At 36.2% G+C, this 17867-nt stretch overlaps 1 protein-coding gene across 1 annotated transcript; it reads right to left on the reverse strand.

The window, feature by feature from the left end:
* Nucleotides 1-1275: 1275 nt before the first annotated feature.
* Nucleotides 1276-16932, reverse strand: MDP1_2 (Magnesium-dependent phosphatase 1). The gene is made up of 5 exons (XM_051217496.1): nt 15972-16932; nt 15874-15931; nt 15726-15839; nt 13356-13463; nt 1276-4836 (listed from the first exon to the last, which is right to left on the reverse strand). Exons 1-5 carry the CDS (start codon nt 16033-16035, stop codon nt 4659-4661), a joined length of 522 nt encoding a protein of 173 aa, XP_051064910.1. The 5' UTR covers nt 16036-16932; the 3' UTR covers nt 1276-4658.
* Between the last annotated feature and the right edge of the window lie 935 nt (nt 16933-17867).

Raw genomic sequence — 17867 nt, forward strand, 5'->3', positions numbered from 1 at the left:
ATTGATTAATCAATGTGTTGGAGACGTTAGATCCCCAGAATTCACTTGGAAATATCCTAATTTTGTAATTTTATTTTGAAAATTTGAAGTGTTTGTTTTCGCGCCAAAAGCGCTCTTTTCACCTTCATGTCATATTTCCCACTTGAGAGAATCTTAAACGTAATTGGTCCGCTGTGTCTTTTAGTATGCTACTTTGTAAGAACTCCCAAGGACGGTTTTGTGCTATAAATATTCGTTTTGATTTGTGCCTGTTGTGATTGCTCGTGCTTCTAGTTGCTGGCGGACTTCCCTGTTCGGAAAAAAAACAATTGCTATAACTTGTGGCCTGTGTGCCCTGTCAATGTATACGTAATGATACCGCCAATTGGAGAAGAATGAATTATCGATTGAACCAGTGACGCATAAAAACCATGCAAGCAGTCTAAAGTACTATCGGTCCTGCTTCCTGCCTAGCCCAGCCAGTTAAGTCCAGAACACCTATCTCGGCCTCTGCGATATGAATAATTTATTTCAAGCATACCGGGTTTATGTACCAACCAGACAGACCACACCGTACCATAAAATATGAAGCAACATTTGTACAAGATTTAACCGAATGTGGCTGTGAATGTGGGAGGTAGTAATTAATAGACAGGGCATAATTCATTAATGGTAAATCGTATAATAATAGGTCATTGGTCAAAATAAAGCTTATGATATTATTGTTTATTTTATTTAAACACATAAACATTGGTACAAGGAGGCACCAAATACATATGCGCCACATAAATCATTCAATTTGCATGAGGGCTGTGATACTTCCCGGGTGCCCAGATCGAAGCAGGTGGTTATCTTAGGGGGCCACACCCCGAGCCTTTGACCTAAAGGTCTAACCCACAAGGCAGTGGAGCATCGTGAGAAGATGCATTCTCACGGTAACCGGTGACCAACAATTGGTTCACACGCCATTTTTTCCCGCAGGATACTGGAGCCCATGTGCAACATTGGTTTGGAATCCCGTTAAAGTGCCGGACATTCGCTTTTCGTCCTCTCATTTTCGTAACCAACACCCCCGCCACGAGAAGGCAATGAGTAGGACTTCCCTGGCAGAGGCTGTATACGCGTGGCCGTGTGAGAGCGTTTCGAGAGGGAGGGCGGGCCCACCCCACTCTCGGCCATACCAGGGCATTTGGGGGCCAAGCTTATGATAAGAGGAACACGAATATGAATACTTTAGTCATTTAACAATTATACGATAAAAAATATACGCATAGTATTGGTCCAGAGATGGGTCACAAAGGTTACCATTCATTGTGCTTATCGAGACATATCACAATTTCAAATTCTATCCAATTCAAATCTGAAAGTTGACCAGCAGAATAAATACAACATGTATATGTATCCGTCCCTTAGGAATTTAAGTAACATTTCCCTTCAATAGGTTGTCTCTTTCCATAGAAGAGGAACCTATGTGTTTGTAAGTACGACTGGCCTATTACATAAATTGTAAAAGATAGTTTAGCGAGACTATAATTTATGATTTAATTATAAAACTATGTATAGAAAGTCTGGCTATCAAACAAAACTATCAGTATATTTGGTTGTTAAGATAAAAACAATAACTACCGGATATATCCTAGATGTAGCACAACAGAAACCTTGTTTCTGGCTAATGAAATACAGCTACGGTTTGCGATAAACAGCTCAACTTGACCTAAATCGCTTCTCATGTTCCCAAATGCCGTGGCACGGCTGAGGGTGGGGAGAGTTCATTGTCCCGCTCGTGGCCATGCATATACAGAAACTTCTACAGAATTCCTAATCATAGCCTTCTTGTGGTGGGGGGTTATTTACGAAATTGGAAGGACAGAAAGTGAATGTCCAGCACTTCAACAGGGTTGATGGATATGGAGTACCCACCTGGGGGAGTTGGAAAACCCTAATTCTAAACCAATGGAGCACATGAGCTCCAGGATCCCGAGGGAAGAAATGGCGTGTGAATCCATCGTTGACTACAGGTTGCCATGGGACTGCACCACCTAATGTTGCTCTACTGCCTTGTGGATTAGGCCTCCAAATTGCAGGCCCAGGGTATGGCCCCCAGTAAAACCACCACTTCGGTCTTGGGTTCCAGTCAGTAACCCATACCATACACAAACTACAAGTATAATATCTATTTACGCCTTAATTCTCAGTCTCGCGATTCATACTCAAAACTGTTTGTTAATGTTCTCCTATATTTTACATCGCGTCACTTTTCTATCCCCTTATTCCCATTTTGTATATTCCTTTATTCTTCAGCTTCTACAGCAGCTTGCGTGTGATGGGAACCCTGTCCTATCTAAAGAAGTTCAAGTCCCTGACTGGTTGAAAGTCGAATTCTACCACATAACACAGATTCTGAACCAGTCCTCCTGAATCCATGTACATCATTCCAACTGGATTCCTGCAAAGTTCGCACACTACTTCAGATCGGACAACAGATAGGGTCGGCTATGTCTTCACAAAGTCTCAACATCGAGACTCGTATTCAAGACTAGTGAAGTAGTGCAAATTTAGTCTCCATCTGTTGCTTCGAAAGGCTTGTTCCGCGGCGTTTATCTGGTGATGCTCCCTTGTACTAATGTTTATATGTTCGACTAAGTAGATAATAGAATAGACAGATAATACGTGAAAAGATTTATGAAGTGATCACATTTGTTAAGGCCAGAAAAAATAAGCCTATGACTATAAAGGATTTCTGGGCTGCTGAATGTCATGGTTTTAGCTGTTCCACATGTGAAAGACTATTCACTTAAAATCAAAAAGCAGGTTATTCTATATTTTCATAACTGAAACATATATCTGGGAGTATCTGACTGAGATCGGTTTAGTTTCTAACAAGTTTTATTTGTTTTCTACTAACAATAAACAGAAAATAGGAAGCTTCGGTCACTACATTTTCAAATGATTTGATAAATAAAATTATGTATGAAAGATCAGATCCAACAAAAATATATCTTCCAAAAATGGCATAGCCATATACATAACACAGTAAAGCTAGATGGTGTTCATAGTTTACTAATATTTATTCGTCGATCCCTTCAAAGTATTGTTTCCTTATGCTTGGACCATCAAGACAACGATGTTGAATTTAAAGTTAGATACTAGATAAATATGGCAAATCAGTTGATGGGGCTGTGAGTCTTCATCCATTGAAGTAATTCATAATCCCCAACTACCGGTCAATTCGATGGGTGATGTTTACCAGTGTAGGAGTAGGTCGTAAGAAAGAAAACAGTCGCCAAACCAAAGCGTCGCATCGGCAAATCTTCGTCAACCGTTAGACTAAATCATGTCGATAGATGGAGATTGCCAGGTTAGGGTCTGTAAAATTGTCGTAACTAATTCTTAAAGACAATGATTCTAATTGGCTCCGAATCGGTCACGACGACACAGATATCTCGAATTTTAATATTATCTTGAACTCTCTAACATTCGAATCATTTTGTCTATGACCCATATTTTCTACATCTCTACGCACTATTATTACTTCTACTACTTTGGTATTTGTTTTGGTAATTTCATTCCGCTCTGTTAATGCAGTATGGCAACTTGTGGTCAACATACAGATGCTAGTAAATACCTTTGTCTTAATTATATTTCAATCAAACATTATGGCATAGAAATCTGTTTACAAATTATAACATTACAGATTACAACTAAGTAATAATAATAAGTAAAATCGATCAACAAGCTCCAAAGTCAAATTTATTAGTTGAGTATTACAATGTCAAATTCATTTAGTATTGTTTGTTTGGATCTTCCCGTTGATGTTCAGGATCGCGATTGGTCAGCCTCTTATTGGCATATGTGCATCTTGTGCGGATTGCCTCTATATTACCTCAAGTCGCAAGCATTATCGGCAAAGATGAATGACGTCTAGCAGTGGGATCCAGGAGGCGCGTTTCGTTCTATTTCGGACTCGTCAATTGGACGTACCTGTATCCCAGAAGCGAACGGTACTGGACTCGAGTCCCAGAATGAACACCAACTCTGGGATGCAGTCACATCCAGCTGACGAGTCCCAAAGAGGATGAAACGCGCGTCCTCAATCCCGCTGCTAGCCACCATCCATCTTTGCTTATTACAATGTTAATTTAAGAAAACTTAAAGCAATAAAATATAAGAAAGTTTAATAAAAATAATATCTATTTTATTGCAAACGAAATGTGTACAGTGACAGAATATTTTTCAAATAATCCAGTTGAAACCATACAACTGTTTGTTTCTAACTCCTACATTATTTTGAATAAATCACCACAGGTAAGTGTAGTTTTCAAACAAGAACTGAAGTCGTTTGAAACTGATTTTCAGCTTAGGTGATGAATGTTTGTTCATCAGTCAAAAATCGCAAACTACGATGAAACAGTTGGTTATTAATGTGGCCCCCCAACCCACCTCGGTTACTAATGGCACTTACACTAGTGAATATTAGTAACTATGATCAAGACTGTCAGCGAAAATGTAACCAGACAGAAAAACATCTTGATAAAGCTTTGAAAAGTTTCAAAAGATAAAGAAATAAATGTAGTGTTTTCTCTCATTCTCTCTCTGAAATGACTAGAAACAGTTTGTTTGATCCAGGGGAGAAAGAGAAGGACAATGGCGATAATACTGTAGTTTGTTGAATAGATTTCTTATTTACAAGACCAAAACCGTTCATATTCTTTCAATGCTTTACGAAAAGCCCCCGTGTGCACACCATTAGGTACGTGATGGCTGTGAACACCTAGACTTTTTACTTCTTTGATATTCCATTGTAAATCATCGAAAAATATCATTTTATTGTATGGAATTTTAGTCTTTCGTTGAAGTCTGTAAAGAAAATGAAAATAAATTATATAAATGCACATGAAAATGTATGGTATTGTAATATTAGGCACTAATATAAGTTGGAAAGTACCGAATTTGAATTTTATGATTATTTGTATACTCTATTATAAATCCACACGCAAACACAAGTTGAAAAAGGACCATTTAATTTAGTAATCTAAGTGTCGTACTCCCCATATGACCTAAAAGTTCCATTCCCTGTGCAATTTTGAGGACTTGTAAACAAATATGAAACAACTGTCCTTGTCTACTTAGTTTTTCAGTCCGTGTCAATCTTTCATAAGTTCTTATAACGGGAAGAGAAAAGGAGAATAACAAACTATGCAACCATAAACTGTCGTCGTATCATATTCTATTCTCAAATGGTTGTAACCTAATCATGAGTCATCCGAAGTATCTTCATTTTCGCACGTATTTTATTTTATAAGTTATTTTGATTGATGATTTATATATTTATTCATGTACTTTGTTAGATTGTTCTTCGTAGATTCTTCGGATACGGACTTTTGTCCCATTATCTTCACGCTACTCTCCTCATTGGTTTACACGGGAACGTGAGTCTGAGCAGCCAGTCAGCGTCGACCCAGCAGATTACTTAGTTAGTTGTTAGGATAGGCTGCCCACAAAGTCAATTTAATCATAATCGAATTCACACGTGCTGTCACAAGGTTGTGGGAAGTAGCCTAGTGTATCGAAGATATTAATAAGCCTCGAATCAATTTCCTTCCTTATCCAAGGTCAGTATACAGTTAATGTCTTCGAGCTAAAAGAATTTCGAAAAACCACTCAGCTAAGCATTAAAAATAACTGTTTACCTTTTATCGTCTAACCGAAGCAAAATCATACGGCCTTAAATTGAAAACGATGTCAAAGTCATTGGTTAGACCGCAGGACAATTCGAAATTAACTATTTGTTTGACAGCAACGTAACTAACCAAATATGAGCAACACTTTTTATGTAAAGGTTAGTGATACAATGTGGCTGCCTAAACCCAACTAGGTAGTACAGAATATAAAACTGTTACCTAAAATTGATTTAATTAGTTGTGATGGAACATGCTAACTTACTCATGGTAGGCAATAACAGATATTAACTTATGGTGAAGCTACCTCGACCGATGGTCGTGGCCTCGCATATCATGATGACAGTCGAGCTATATTGGTTTGAGAGAGGTAAAACTAAAAGCAGGGAACTTAAGGTCCTACGAAAAAGTCCTACTGTAGACTGTGCCACGGGGTGTAACGGCAGTAAGGTTTTATCTTTAGTTAATCACCATTCGTAGCAATGATGTTATTCAACAATGAACGGTCAAACAACAGCCAAAGTTGTTATATTACATTACGAAAGTGATGAATAGCAAAAAGATTTAAATAATAGTAGTACCAATGATAGTAAGAAAGATTAGATATAAGAGAATTTTATTCGAAAAGAAGGGATGAATTCGAGGGATAAAACGTACTACATAATATTGAAGCTGAAGACTTAGGGGAAAAGCAAAAATGACAGGATCTGAGCCATAAAAAATTGTGACCAGTTCTAGACCATACTATCTAGCGTCAGGTTTGAACAATTAGATTAAATTTCTTTTGACTAAGTCAATAAAACATCATAGTCAGGAAACAAGGTTCATGCATTCACTATCGAGTAACACATACTAATTCGAATGATCTGAGTGCCTAAGCCAAGTTGACATGGTAATTGAAAATTAAGTATCTCAACTTGTATACTAATAGTTGACTACACACACACACACACACATCATATTAGTCGAAATACTTAGGAGTAATGATTGATGCTAACTGGATCAATATTAGTCACATTTACTTAAATTATTATTGTGCTAAACGAGAATAAAATTTCTACACACAAAAATAAATTGAGTAATAGGAGACAATAAAGATGGAAACCAAATTAATATGATTTAGTTTGAAAAAGAACAACACCGGTAAAGTTGAATACCTTGAATATACATTCATCGGTTAAAAAAAAGTACTTTCACCGACCTTCACTGTACAAGAAAGACAGGAAAGAAAAATATGTATATGAAATAGAACACATATAGTGTGGTTATCAGTGAGAGACGCGCATTTCGATCTACTTAGGACTCGTCATTTGAATGTCTGATACATTCCAGTACTGATTTCTGCATATCCCAACAATGACTGATCAAAATTTACTCCTAAATATCAGTAATGAGATTTATACCCTTAATAATAGTGACACGTTTATGTGATATTGAATAATGTTAAATGATCGAATCATATATGGATTTTTACAGCAATCATTGCTATTACGTAATCATCATATGAATGCATACCACTAACAACATTTTTCCTTAATCACCATAAGTTGTTTTTACCTTAAAGGTTTGTTGGACTATACAAAAAGTCGCGAAAAAGTAAAACAGGAATGATTTAAAGATCAAACATGTGGATAACTCTCAATGTCACTTTTTTAAATCTTACAGGTATTGTCCACGAAAGAGACATTAGCAACATGATCTAAAAAGAAAGTTGCTGAACTCTTTTAGTAAGCCTTTTAATTTATAATTGTTAATACTCATATTCCATTGCAAGAAGTGATACCGAAATGAGATCTGATAGTCAGGTTTTGGTTCGTTTGAATAATATTCTACAAAATTTGGAATCATCAATCGTCTAGTCTTCAAATTGCTTTTAATCATGCATGTGTTTGACAATTCTATGCACATTTAGGTCATTTTCGTCCAGAGCCCTCGATAATTCCTTGGAAAAGTCCGCAGAAGCTGAGAAATTAGTGAAAACACTCCGATTAACAAATGCACTTTAAAAACTTTTAGTAGATGCCTAGAAAGCTGAGTGATTTAATTACTACCGGATTTGTTACCACTTTTAATATGTTTTCCAGAATCTTTTAAAAAATTAAGGTCATATAATACCCCCATTTTTCGTATAGAAACTAGATCTATCTATCCTCTTACTTTCCATTTATCTTCTGTTCGGGGTACAACAGTAAAAGACTTCTGATAACGAGGAAGTCGTTATCAGGGAATTTAGGTGCGATACATATCAATTTTACGAAAAAGACACTGTGTTTGTGAGCATCGCCTGATATCGGTTTATTTATGGAGTTGCGTCGACAATTTAGTCTCGTGAGTGGTTATGAGTTAACACAAAATCATTTTTCTAATGAATCATCTATTGATTAATATTTCTCACTGATCACTTTCATAGGCAAAATACGTTGCTCATCATCATTAGAATTCTAAACAATCCTTCTCTATTACAGAGAAGGAATTTAATTGTTCACATTACTCACACTACTAACATTATACATTAGGCTATGTGATACACACAGTCATTTAATTATCCGACCGTTCGATGGAGAATTAAATTAGACCAAAAAAGTTTATTAACACAAGTAAAAAGCACTCGGTAAATAAAAGCAAAGTGGAGTGAACGTTCCGATTTAAGACGGCCATTTATATTTAGTGTAGCTGGACACGTCTATTTTGAACCATTGATCAATCACATATCACTCTGACTAGATACACCAATAACAAAATCAGCGGACTTATCATACTTACATAAAATGTAGCAAAAATATTTATCAATTTATATCGTATCACCGCATTTTATACAAGAACAGTGAAAGATGAAAGGGTGAATGAAGTAATTACTTAAATACGTTTTGATTAATTAGGTCAACAAAAACTATGTTGTATTCAGTGGTTTGTTTTAGTTACGATATACTTACTACGGTATGTTAAACGCACTATGTAGATGAGGTTAAAATAATTAGGGAACTTTAGTTGTCGAACCAATTTTCAATGTAAGACAATCACAGGTGACATATATGGTTGTCCTTCTGATAAGAACAAAGAAATTTACGCAGAAACCTTGAGTAAATGCATAATCGGCTTCCTCCCGTAGAGTACCTCGTTTGTAATTTTCCATCTAGAGTTTGACCCTGAGATAGTATGTGAGGCTATGGGAAGTAACATGTTTATACTCACACAGTCAATCAAACTGTTTTTCTTAGAATTAAAATTTTTTAATGTAAATACAGCCGATACCTAATATTTCTGCTACCAAAAGGCATAATACTATCTCCCTAACCGGTTTCAATAAACTCAACTGGGACAGTAAAAGGAAAGCTCAAATTGCAAGTAAAAGCTTTACTTCAAATTTCGTTTATGTACAGAAAAAGCGAAAGTATTTATAGAGGTACGGGTGACCTTGAGCTTCCAAAAATTTTCGGAACCATATTGAATAAAGTAACAGTATAGGGGAATATCCAATCAAAACTGCGGCATGTAATTCGATATTTTCTAGGTGTATCTGCGATACTTTTATTCAACGTTAATTGGATAAACGTTTTCTGAGCCTCTAGAGACTTCAACGAGGGATTTTTTCGAACTCGCCAACTATATCGTATCCGTGAACAATTTGGAAACGCGAAATAACTATAAGCAAAATCTATCAACCAAATAAAAGAACAAAACAGTACAGCTGACTGAACAAACAAGTGTAGTCAAATAGAGTACAGGTGTTTAATGGATTCTACTTTCAGATCAATCTGTGACGAATACAATCTACCACTTATACAAATCTTTGAAAAAAACCTCCAAATAAACTACAATAGTCAGGGAATCAGTGACTTGCTTCAAGATGCTACCACTAAAGCTTGGTGATAAATTTTGACTGGCGAGTTCAGATATCGTAAGATTGAAACAATTGCAACTGACATTGGATTATCCTTTCTCTACATTACAATTTAGTTACGACTAGAGTTGTATCATTGGACGCCGATAGTAATTCTTATCATATTCCTATGTAATCTATCTTTTGCTTGGCGAATGTGTCATTATAATCTGATCAAGTATTTTTCGATCTTGTACACAAGTATAGTTTTTTATCAACATTGTAGGCCTATTGCGTTTATTTTTGTGGGCTTAGCTATTCACCTGTATAGAATAATATCCTTTACAAGATTTGTGTCCTGACGTTAGTAAATATTTGTCTGTGTATCTTATAAGTTGTCATTTGACTATTAAAGCTAAGTCACTCTTAATTCAATGATCTTTTATGAAACCTAATTTCCGAATTCACTTACTATGAGCTTCGTTTCTTTTCTATTATTTAGATGCTCGAAATACAAGTATTCTCCATACATTTTGCATTCGGTTATTTATTTCCCGTTGCGGTTACATACGAAGTTAGTAAGGAGATAAATACTTTTGTAGCCCATTAATTTGACTCCAGTCAGATCGTATGATGATGTTATCGAAATATACATCCCGGTTACCCTCGTTCATAATTATCGACGGAATTCACGTTAGAAAATAACGAAATAAGTCAAATACGAGAATGGATTTCGAATAGCTATATTTCGTACACCCGTTGATCCAGACAGACATTCAGAATGAAAAGCGAGAAATCAAAGAGAAGCGAAGAAGGAGAGTGAGCCAACCCGATTCGATCAAGCGCGACTCAATATATATAGTCAGACAAAAATAAGCCACAGACATGTGATGAGTAGGATAAGTAATGCACATACAAGCCTATATAAAAAGTCAAAGTTAATAAGCGAATAATTAACAAGGTCAAGAAGGATGAATAAGTTGGTCTATCGGGAAGCCAGAATAACCCATGTGAACTTGACATGGTACCAGACACTACGATACTTGATTAGCTTTGTTGTTTACCATCCGACATAGAGTCAACACTCGGGATAATAAACCTGGTTAGTGATTTTAATGGTTAGGAGTTTGGTGAGGGAGGTGGAAGTCCCACTTCCGATCCCTGGCGGGTTCGTTGGTGTCCACTGCTGAGGAATCCCATACCAAGACGAAACGGATGTTTAGTGTACGCTGATTTTCAATGAGATAAATATATGACGAACATAACCAACATGTCCCAATATATACTCTAAATGTACAACATTAAAGGAAAGAAGTTACAATAACCTAATTTAAAAAGTCACCTTCGTAAAATGTAAGAATAAAACAGTAACCATACTACGTGTATGGGCTCAGACCACAATATTATTAAATCTTAATAAAAACGACTGTGTTCACTGGAGTTTTCAGTTGGGCCACGATAATTTTGTTGGGGACGGTATATCCCCAAAATCCATATTTGTAATTTTATCATATCGATTAACTTATCGATTAAATATTTGAATATTTGAATGGCAGTCAGTTGATGAATTTATCGATTAAATTTTTAAATAGCAGACAATTGATGATTCATTGATTATTGTTTAAAAAATTTTCCTATGACAAAATCGATATATATTTGTATAAGTACGCTTGACTTGTATGCTTGATCTGATCTGCCTGCCTGACTTGGTATCTGCTGTTGCTTGTAGAATACACTTTCTACGCCTTACCAAGACTTCTTGATCGAGTTAGCTGAGTCGAAGACAACGGACCAGAATAGTCTATTGAGTCTCTGAATCCTGAGCCTTCGTTCCGTTCCGAATAAGTCGAATCAGTAGTATCCTCAAGGTTAACCAAACCTAACAAATTGCGAATTAAGGAAAGATTGAACTATCCCTGATATGAATGGTCCTATTGCGAAATCGATAACGACAACCGGCACACAACGCTTTAACATTTAGCTATGAGCACAAAAAGGAAAAGTCTCAGAAAAACTTGACATTGAGCAAAACAACTTGAAATAGTACAACTCAATATACATAGTAATAAAAGCACGACTCTAAAGCGCAAAAAATTAGTTTGCTAAAAGTAGTGCTAACAACAACAACAACAACAACAAAGATTGACTAATCCCGTGATGTCCTCAGCAAATATATAGGATGAATGTAGAGTAGGTACAAAGGAATTTACAAGCTTATTACTATATTTGGTACTCATGAGTAATTTAACAAATGATAATAATCATAATAACATGTATATATCCTTACAGTGATGAAACGGTAATAGCTGTTCCGTTAAAAGACGAAAAGTAGCTTTTACAGAGAAAAAGCCCACATGAATATCACTACTACTAATAAATGTGATTTATTCTTTACCAGAAAAAAAGTAACCTTCAATAAGTACTACTACTCCTTACATAATATATAAAGTTAGAATTTACCACTGCTGTATTATACAGCGTAAAAACTGTTTTCGCTACCACTACTACTGTGGTGCGTGCTACTTATATTGATATAAGTAGTATATGACGAGTTAAAGAACGTAATGTCTGGCAGAAGAAGATGGGGAAAGATCAAGAAAGGAAGAGCGACAACACAATGAAATTGGTAAGAAAACGCATGAACAATGAAATGTGAGACAATTGGTTAATGTTTGCAACAAGAACAGTCCAGGTTGATATGATGCATTGATATTTTGCAAATTAACGATTTACTATATGGTTTTTCTATTTTACCAATTAACTCTGTAATTTTGTGCTGAATACAATTCGGTTGCCCTCACCTGTGTTCTCCTTCACTACACTGCGACTACTACTATTATCACACTGTGTTTTGTCAAGTGACTTTAATTTTATTGTAACAAAAAACAACACATGTTTAGATAACTATAAAACTGTACGCTTAACTGAAATTCATTCTATTTCACATTAATTCAATGTTGGATATGAAGAAAAAAAGGTAATTACCAAATAACTTTTAACTTCAAAGTGTAGATGCTTTTGAATTAGATTAATTCTCTAGTATTTTTCTCTTTCATTTTTATTTACAAAAGCTCATTTCTAGATCAAATTAGTAGTTATTATTCTCAGTGCGTTAAACTATTTATTTTTGATCGGTTAGTTAATCACAGCAATTTGGAATAATCTAACATGTATTTGTATAGGGAAAGATGGTGTATTTTTATGGGTTGAGATTTGAAAATCTCAGCCTTAATGTGAATTTGAAGTTTCATACCACAAAATGATGTTGATTAGACTACCACTGAAAACCAGGAAGCACCAAACAGTTGTTTTGTCTTATTATGGGACTCCTCGACAATGTGCATCTACTACTCAACGAGAAATCAAACCCACGACCATCGAGTATAGCAGTGAACTCTTAACTTTCAGACCAATGAGTTGGCATCCAGTTGTTTGCAGTTTGAGTTTAAGTCAATTCGCAATATTGCGCGACCATCATCCACTTCCACTGGCGATATTTGTCTGAGGCTCAATATCGTTAAATACCGCTGATCATGGCATTTTTACTAGAACTCCGGGGAATTACCTCTCGAAATTAGTCACTAGTAAGCACTGTTACTGTTACCATAGGATTTTGTGGAGAATATTGGAATTGGAGTTAAACAACGGAATAACTTCGGTTAGACTACTACTGAAAACCATGAAGCCTACTTATTCAGGCGTGTCACCCCTTATGGATGACCATAGGCCGCTCAGCAGCATTCCCTATGGAACTAGGAAGCACTGGATAGCTAGTTTTTCCTAGTATAGGAATCCTCATCAGTGTACGTTAACAACCTGTAAATTCAATTTGTTACATTGAAAAATTTATATATATTATAAGATAGATTCAAACTTACGTCTGGAAGTGAACAATTTTACTGTTTGGATATATTTCCATATGATCGAATAATTTATCCCAACCATTTAGGTAAACTAACTGACGAGCTGTTTCCACCGAAGGGGTCCTATATTAATATTTAGGAAAAGTAGTAGAATAACTAGTGGAGATCAGGACGAAATAAGATCACACTAAACTGAATGTCTTGTACAGTTCGAAATAACGAAAAAATAAGAGTGAACAAGGTGAGATCATAACTTCAATTGCTAGGAAATATGATCGTTTCTAGTGTTAAGCTTGTTAAGTTGAGAAAGATAATGATGACGGAGATATTCATCTGTCAAATACTGTAGAAGACGTCGGCAAAATCAAGTAGTAAATTCTAAGCACAACTATCGGATAATTAGGTGAATATATCTATGAAGGTAGAAATTTTTTTAATTAGTCAATCAGTGAACATCAAAGTAAAATCTATTGCGAGTGTGCATCGATACATTTCCCACATATCGAAACAACATACACCGTAACTCAAACCTAACTTAAATGGAGAAATAAACATTAGAAATGCATTTTAGAGTCAGCCAGCTATAAGTAGTTTAAAACCAGAGACATTTATGCATTAGTCCAAGCTATCATGGCATATCAGTACAACGAGATGAAATTATTAGGACAAATTTTAAATAGAAGTGGTCAATCACAGACAATATGATTCCAAAAGAGAGAATAAATTCGCGGAAGAAGAGAGTAAAAGATTATTTTAAAACTCAAGATCTTAGAGAAGACGAAGAGTAAATGAGTCTGAGTCACTAAAATTGATTTTGAGCCATTTCACCTGATATCTGCAAAAAAACATTTCAGAAAGTTTAAAAATCGAAGAATATAAAGTTAAAGATTAGACCTAACTCCAAACTTGAAGGAAGATAGACAATAAATCCAACTATATTACTGAGGTCGCTTTTATGCCGTATCGCTTGATATCTCCAACCACTGGTTATGAGTACTGCGTAAATTATAAACTTCTAAACACAAAACATACAAACTACTCCATGACTTCTCCCAAATACCAAAAGCTTAAAAACAGGGTTAACAGGATCCTGGACTAGTTATTTGAAGATTTTTGCTGAGATCGCGGCAACGGGTCCATCTCCGGTTTCGACAACAGGACAGTATCACTAGCCTTCATATCAAAATTGTGATTCGATCCTACATATATGAAATTTAACTTGGTTGCTGAACTAAATTTTTGGGGGTCAATGACTACTAATTCTGTATACTATGAGTTCTATTGAGTAACTTAGTTTGCGTACATATGTCCAAAGAAAACGCCACCGACTTTAATGATTGACTCCATGTTTTTCCGGCTATCCTTAACTATACTTTAGTTTATTTGAACTTTAGCCATGGTAAACTGTGTCAGCACACAGAAGGCATCATATATTGGTTAATTTTCAGTGTAGATCGATAAGTTTACCTTGATTACCTAATTCGGTAGCTTAAAACAGAAACGAAGGTCAAAATCTAATAGGCAGAAAGTAGGTTACAGTAAGACGATCAGATAGAAAACCTAATAAAATGGGAATAAGCAGATATACAGTAATAGTACTTTTAAAAGACCGAACGATTAGTACATTTATATTATTGTCATCGATTTTTTAAAGTAATATTTATAACCAACACTTTAAATAATGATGGTTTTCTAAGTGTAAATAAGTGAGTTAAAGCATTTGACTTACAGTCATCAGGTTGTAGGATGAAATTCGGTTCTGTCAGCTTCGGTTTTATTAGTAGTCTTTACACAAAGTCTATGGCTTGCACCGAGACGGATTGATTTGTTCTTAATTAATAAGTTGTACTAACTAGGCTTCTAAATCTAAGAAGTGAATTTGTTTTTTTTTTTATATAAAAAACGGCACAATATTTCATGAACAGTATTCTGAAAGTTCTTCATTTTGACTCTATCCAAACTAAGTAATAGCCAAGCATAGGCAGTACATTTCCTAACTATTCCCATCGATACATTTAGACAACTACTTTAATCACAATTAGTTTGAAGTTGTGGTTCAGTGGTTTAGATGTTTACCCACGAACAGCACTGGAAGATAGTTAAGAAATATCGAAGCTAGAAATGTAAAGCGTTAGATCCTAACTTGAGGGTCTAAATGTAAACCTGATGGTTTCTGGTGAGGTCACGGATGGTCATTGTTGCGAGGTCCCGTGCTAGGACAAAACATCTGTACATTGCTTCCTAGTTTTCAGTGGTTGTCTAAAGTCAATTTGTGATGTACACGAAGAAACTCACTAATTTCCGCAAACCCATTTATACTAATTCATATACTACTCTTATTATAATGTTGAAATAAAACTAACATTTGAGAACCAAGAAACTAACCTTGAAGCACATGCCAATAGTACATCCTTTTCTTTTTTGATAGATTTCAATATATTATTTGAATCTTGAAGTATATTTAGTGGGTAATTATTTTCATCATAAATCATATCACCACTATTAACAATGATAGATGAACACACAAACTTACTTTTTGTGAAAAACTTGACTATCGTAAATGTCACAGTCAAACGGCCATAATGTACAATCTGATGGTTTTTTATCACTTATGTAGCAAAAGAAACTAACCCAAGTCGAATACAATAAGTCTAGGCTTGATGCTTATATTATCAAATAGTCTTTCAGTTGTCATTGATGATCACAATAAATCCATGTTGACCTTCACTGACGATTTTCAGGATGACTGAAAAAAATTTTTTTAGTGATAATGAATGCAAAAATCGTTTGTGATTTAGAGTCTTATTATGATCATCTATCAAGAACAGGTTTGCGTACGCGGTTTGAAGTAACGATTTATGTGCGATATCTGATACTACTAATCGACTCCTTAAGTACAACAAGAAAAAGTAGAATTTCATTGTGACCCAATGGTTAAAACTTAAATACTATGATCAGTTGACCACTGTTCCAGCATGGTTTAAATTAGAAACCTACTAGGCCGTACAGTTTACTTAGAATCGTGAACAGAATCTAAATGCTGAATATATTTGAGGTGTGGTAGTAACAGCCGATAGATTGGATAGTCACCCCGACTAGTTCTTATTACAGAATGATACCAGCTTGAATGGTACCATATTTTATTAAATATCGTTAGCTGACATCTTCCGGAAGACCTCGGAGGTGCTTAAAAATTTTGGGTTTTGAAGATACAGAACATGTTTCATCAAAAGCGATTGAAAATTCCATCAAATATCAAATAGGTATTTCAATTATACAAGGCCTAATCTGATCCAATTTCCTTATTTTTGGGGAGCTCTTAAAGAAAAACGCCAAAATTTCTTTTGATATGGAGCTTTTTTCGAAATAGAGAGTTCATCATTTGCGATAAACTCTCTAACGTCCCGCTTATATGCACTGGGTTTCTTCAGGTTCCTTACAACTCATTGAAGCCAGTCGGTCTACTCCGCGTGACCGTGAGTTTGAACACAAACGAAGGATGTTACGTAAGGAAATTGGGCAAAGCTTGCGTAAGGACCGAGAAGCCTGGTGGTCGGAGCGTGCTAATGAGTTGGAAGCAGCAACTGCATCTGGTAATTACCGGAAGCTCTTCCAACTCATCCAAGCCACTGGCAGCAAGAAGTCCGGTGTGAGCGAAACAATCTGCGAGGATGATGGGATGCCAATCACTAACATCCATCGACGTCTTGGACGATGGGCAGAATTTTTCGAAGGGCAGTTCAACTGGGCTGCTGCTCCGGCAACATCGGTCAGACTGTCCTGCCCCCCATGGCCGATGACGACTGATCCACCAAATGAGGCGGAAGTCCGCAAGGAACTCCAACTCTTGAAGCGTTACAAATCACCTGGCCCAGATGACTTACCTCCGGCTCGTTCTAAAGATGGTGGTGACTTTCTGACTAAGGAATTGACGACGTTGTTTACAAAGTTTTGGGAACTAGAGAGTGTACCAACGTCATGGAATGAGTCGATAGTTGTTTCTATCTTTAAAAGGGGTTCACCTCGTTCCTGTAACAACTATCGGGGGACAAGTCTACTTCCGATTGCGTCCAAGCTATTGGCTTTCGTCATACTTCGTAGGTTGTTCAAAACCCGAGAAAGATTGACTCGCGAGGAGCAGGTTGGGTTTCGTTCTGGTCGAGGATGTATTGATCATATCTTCACCCTCCGCCAAATGTTAGAACACCGCCATACTTATCAAAGGCTAACAATCGTAGTGTTTCTTGACACCAGGGCTGCCTTCGATTCGTTGGATAGGTCTGTTCTCTGGGATTGTCTATTGAAGGGTGTGCCTGAGAAGTTTATTAACATCCTAAAAGCCTTATATACAAACACCTCAGGCAGAGTGAGGGCACACAACCACCTCTCTTCATTGTTCCATTCGAGCAGTGGGGTTAGGCAGGGTTTCCCAATCTCACCATTCCTCTTCAACTTTGCCACCGATGACATTCTGGAAACAGCTCTGATGGATGTAAGTAATGGTGGTGTGGATCTGTTGCCTGGAGA

This window comes from Schistosoma haematobium, chromosome 5, assembly GCF_000699445.3.
Source record: "Schistosoma haematobium chromosome 5, whole genome shotgun sequence".
NCBI classification, from domain to species: Eukaryota; Metazoa; Platyhelminthes; class Trematoda; order Strigeidida; family Schistosomatidae; genus Schistosoma; species Schistosoma haematobium.

Excerpts from the sequence above, each read along its gene's own strand:
- MDP1_2 (XM_051217496.1), bottom strand. The coding sequence starts at position 16,035 with ATGACAACTGAAAGACTATTTGATAATATAAGCATCAAGCCTAGACTT. Across the intron at positions 15,932-15,971 it reads ACTTATTGTATTCGACTTGG|ATTGTACATTATGGCCGTTT; the intron begins GTTAGTTTCTTT and ends AAAAACCATCAG. Across the intron at positions 13,464-15,725 it reads CTATTGGCATGTGCTTCAAG|GACCCCTTCGGTGGAAACAG; the intron begins GTTAGTTTCTTG and ends ATATTAATATAG.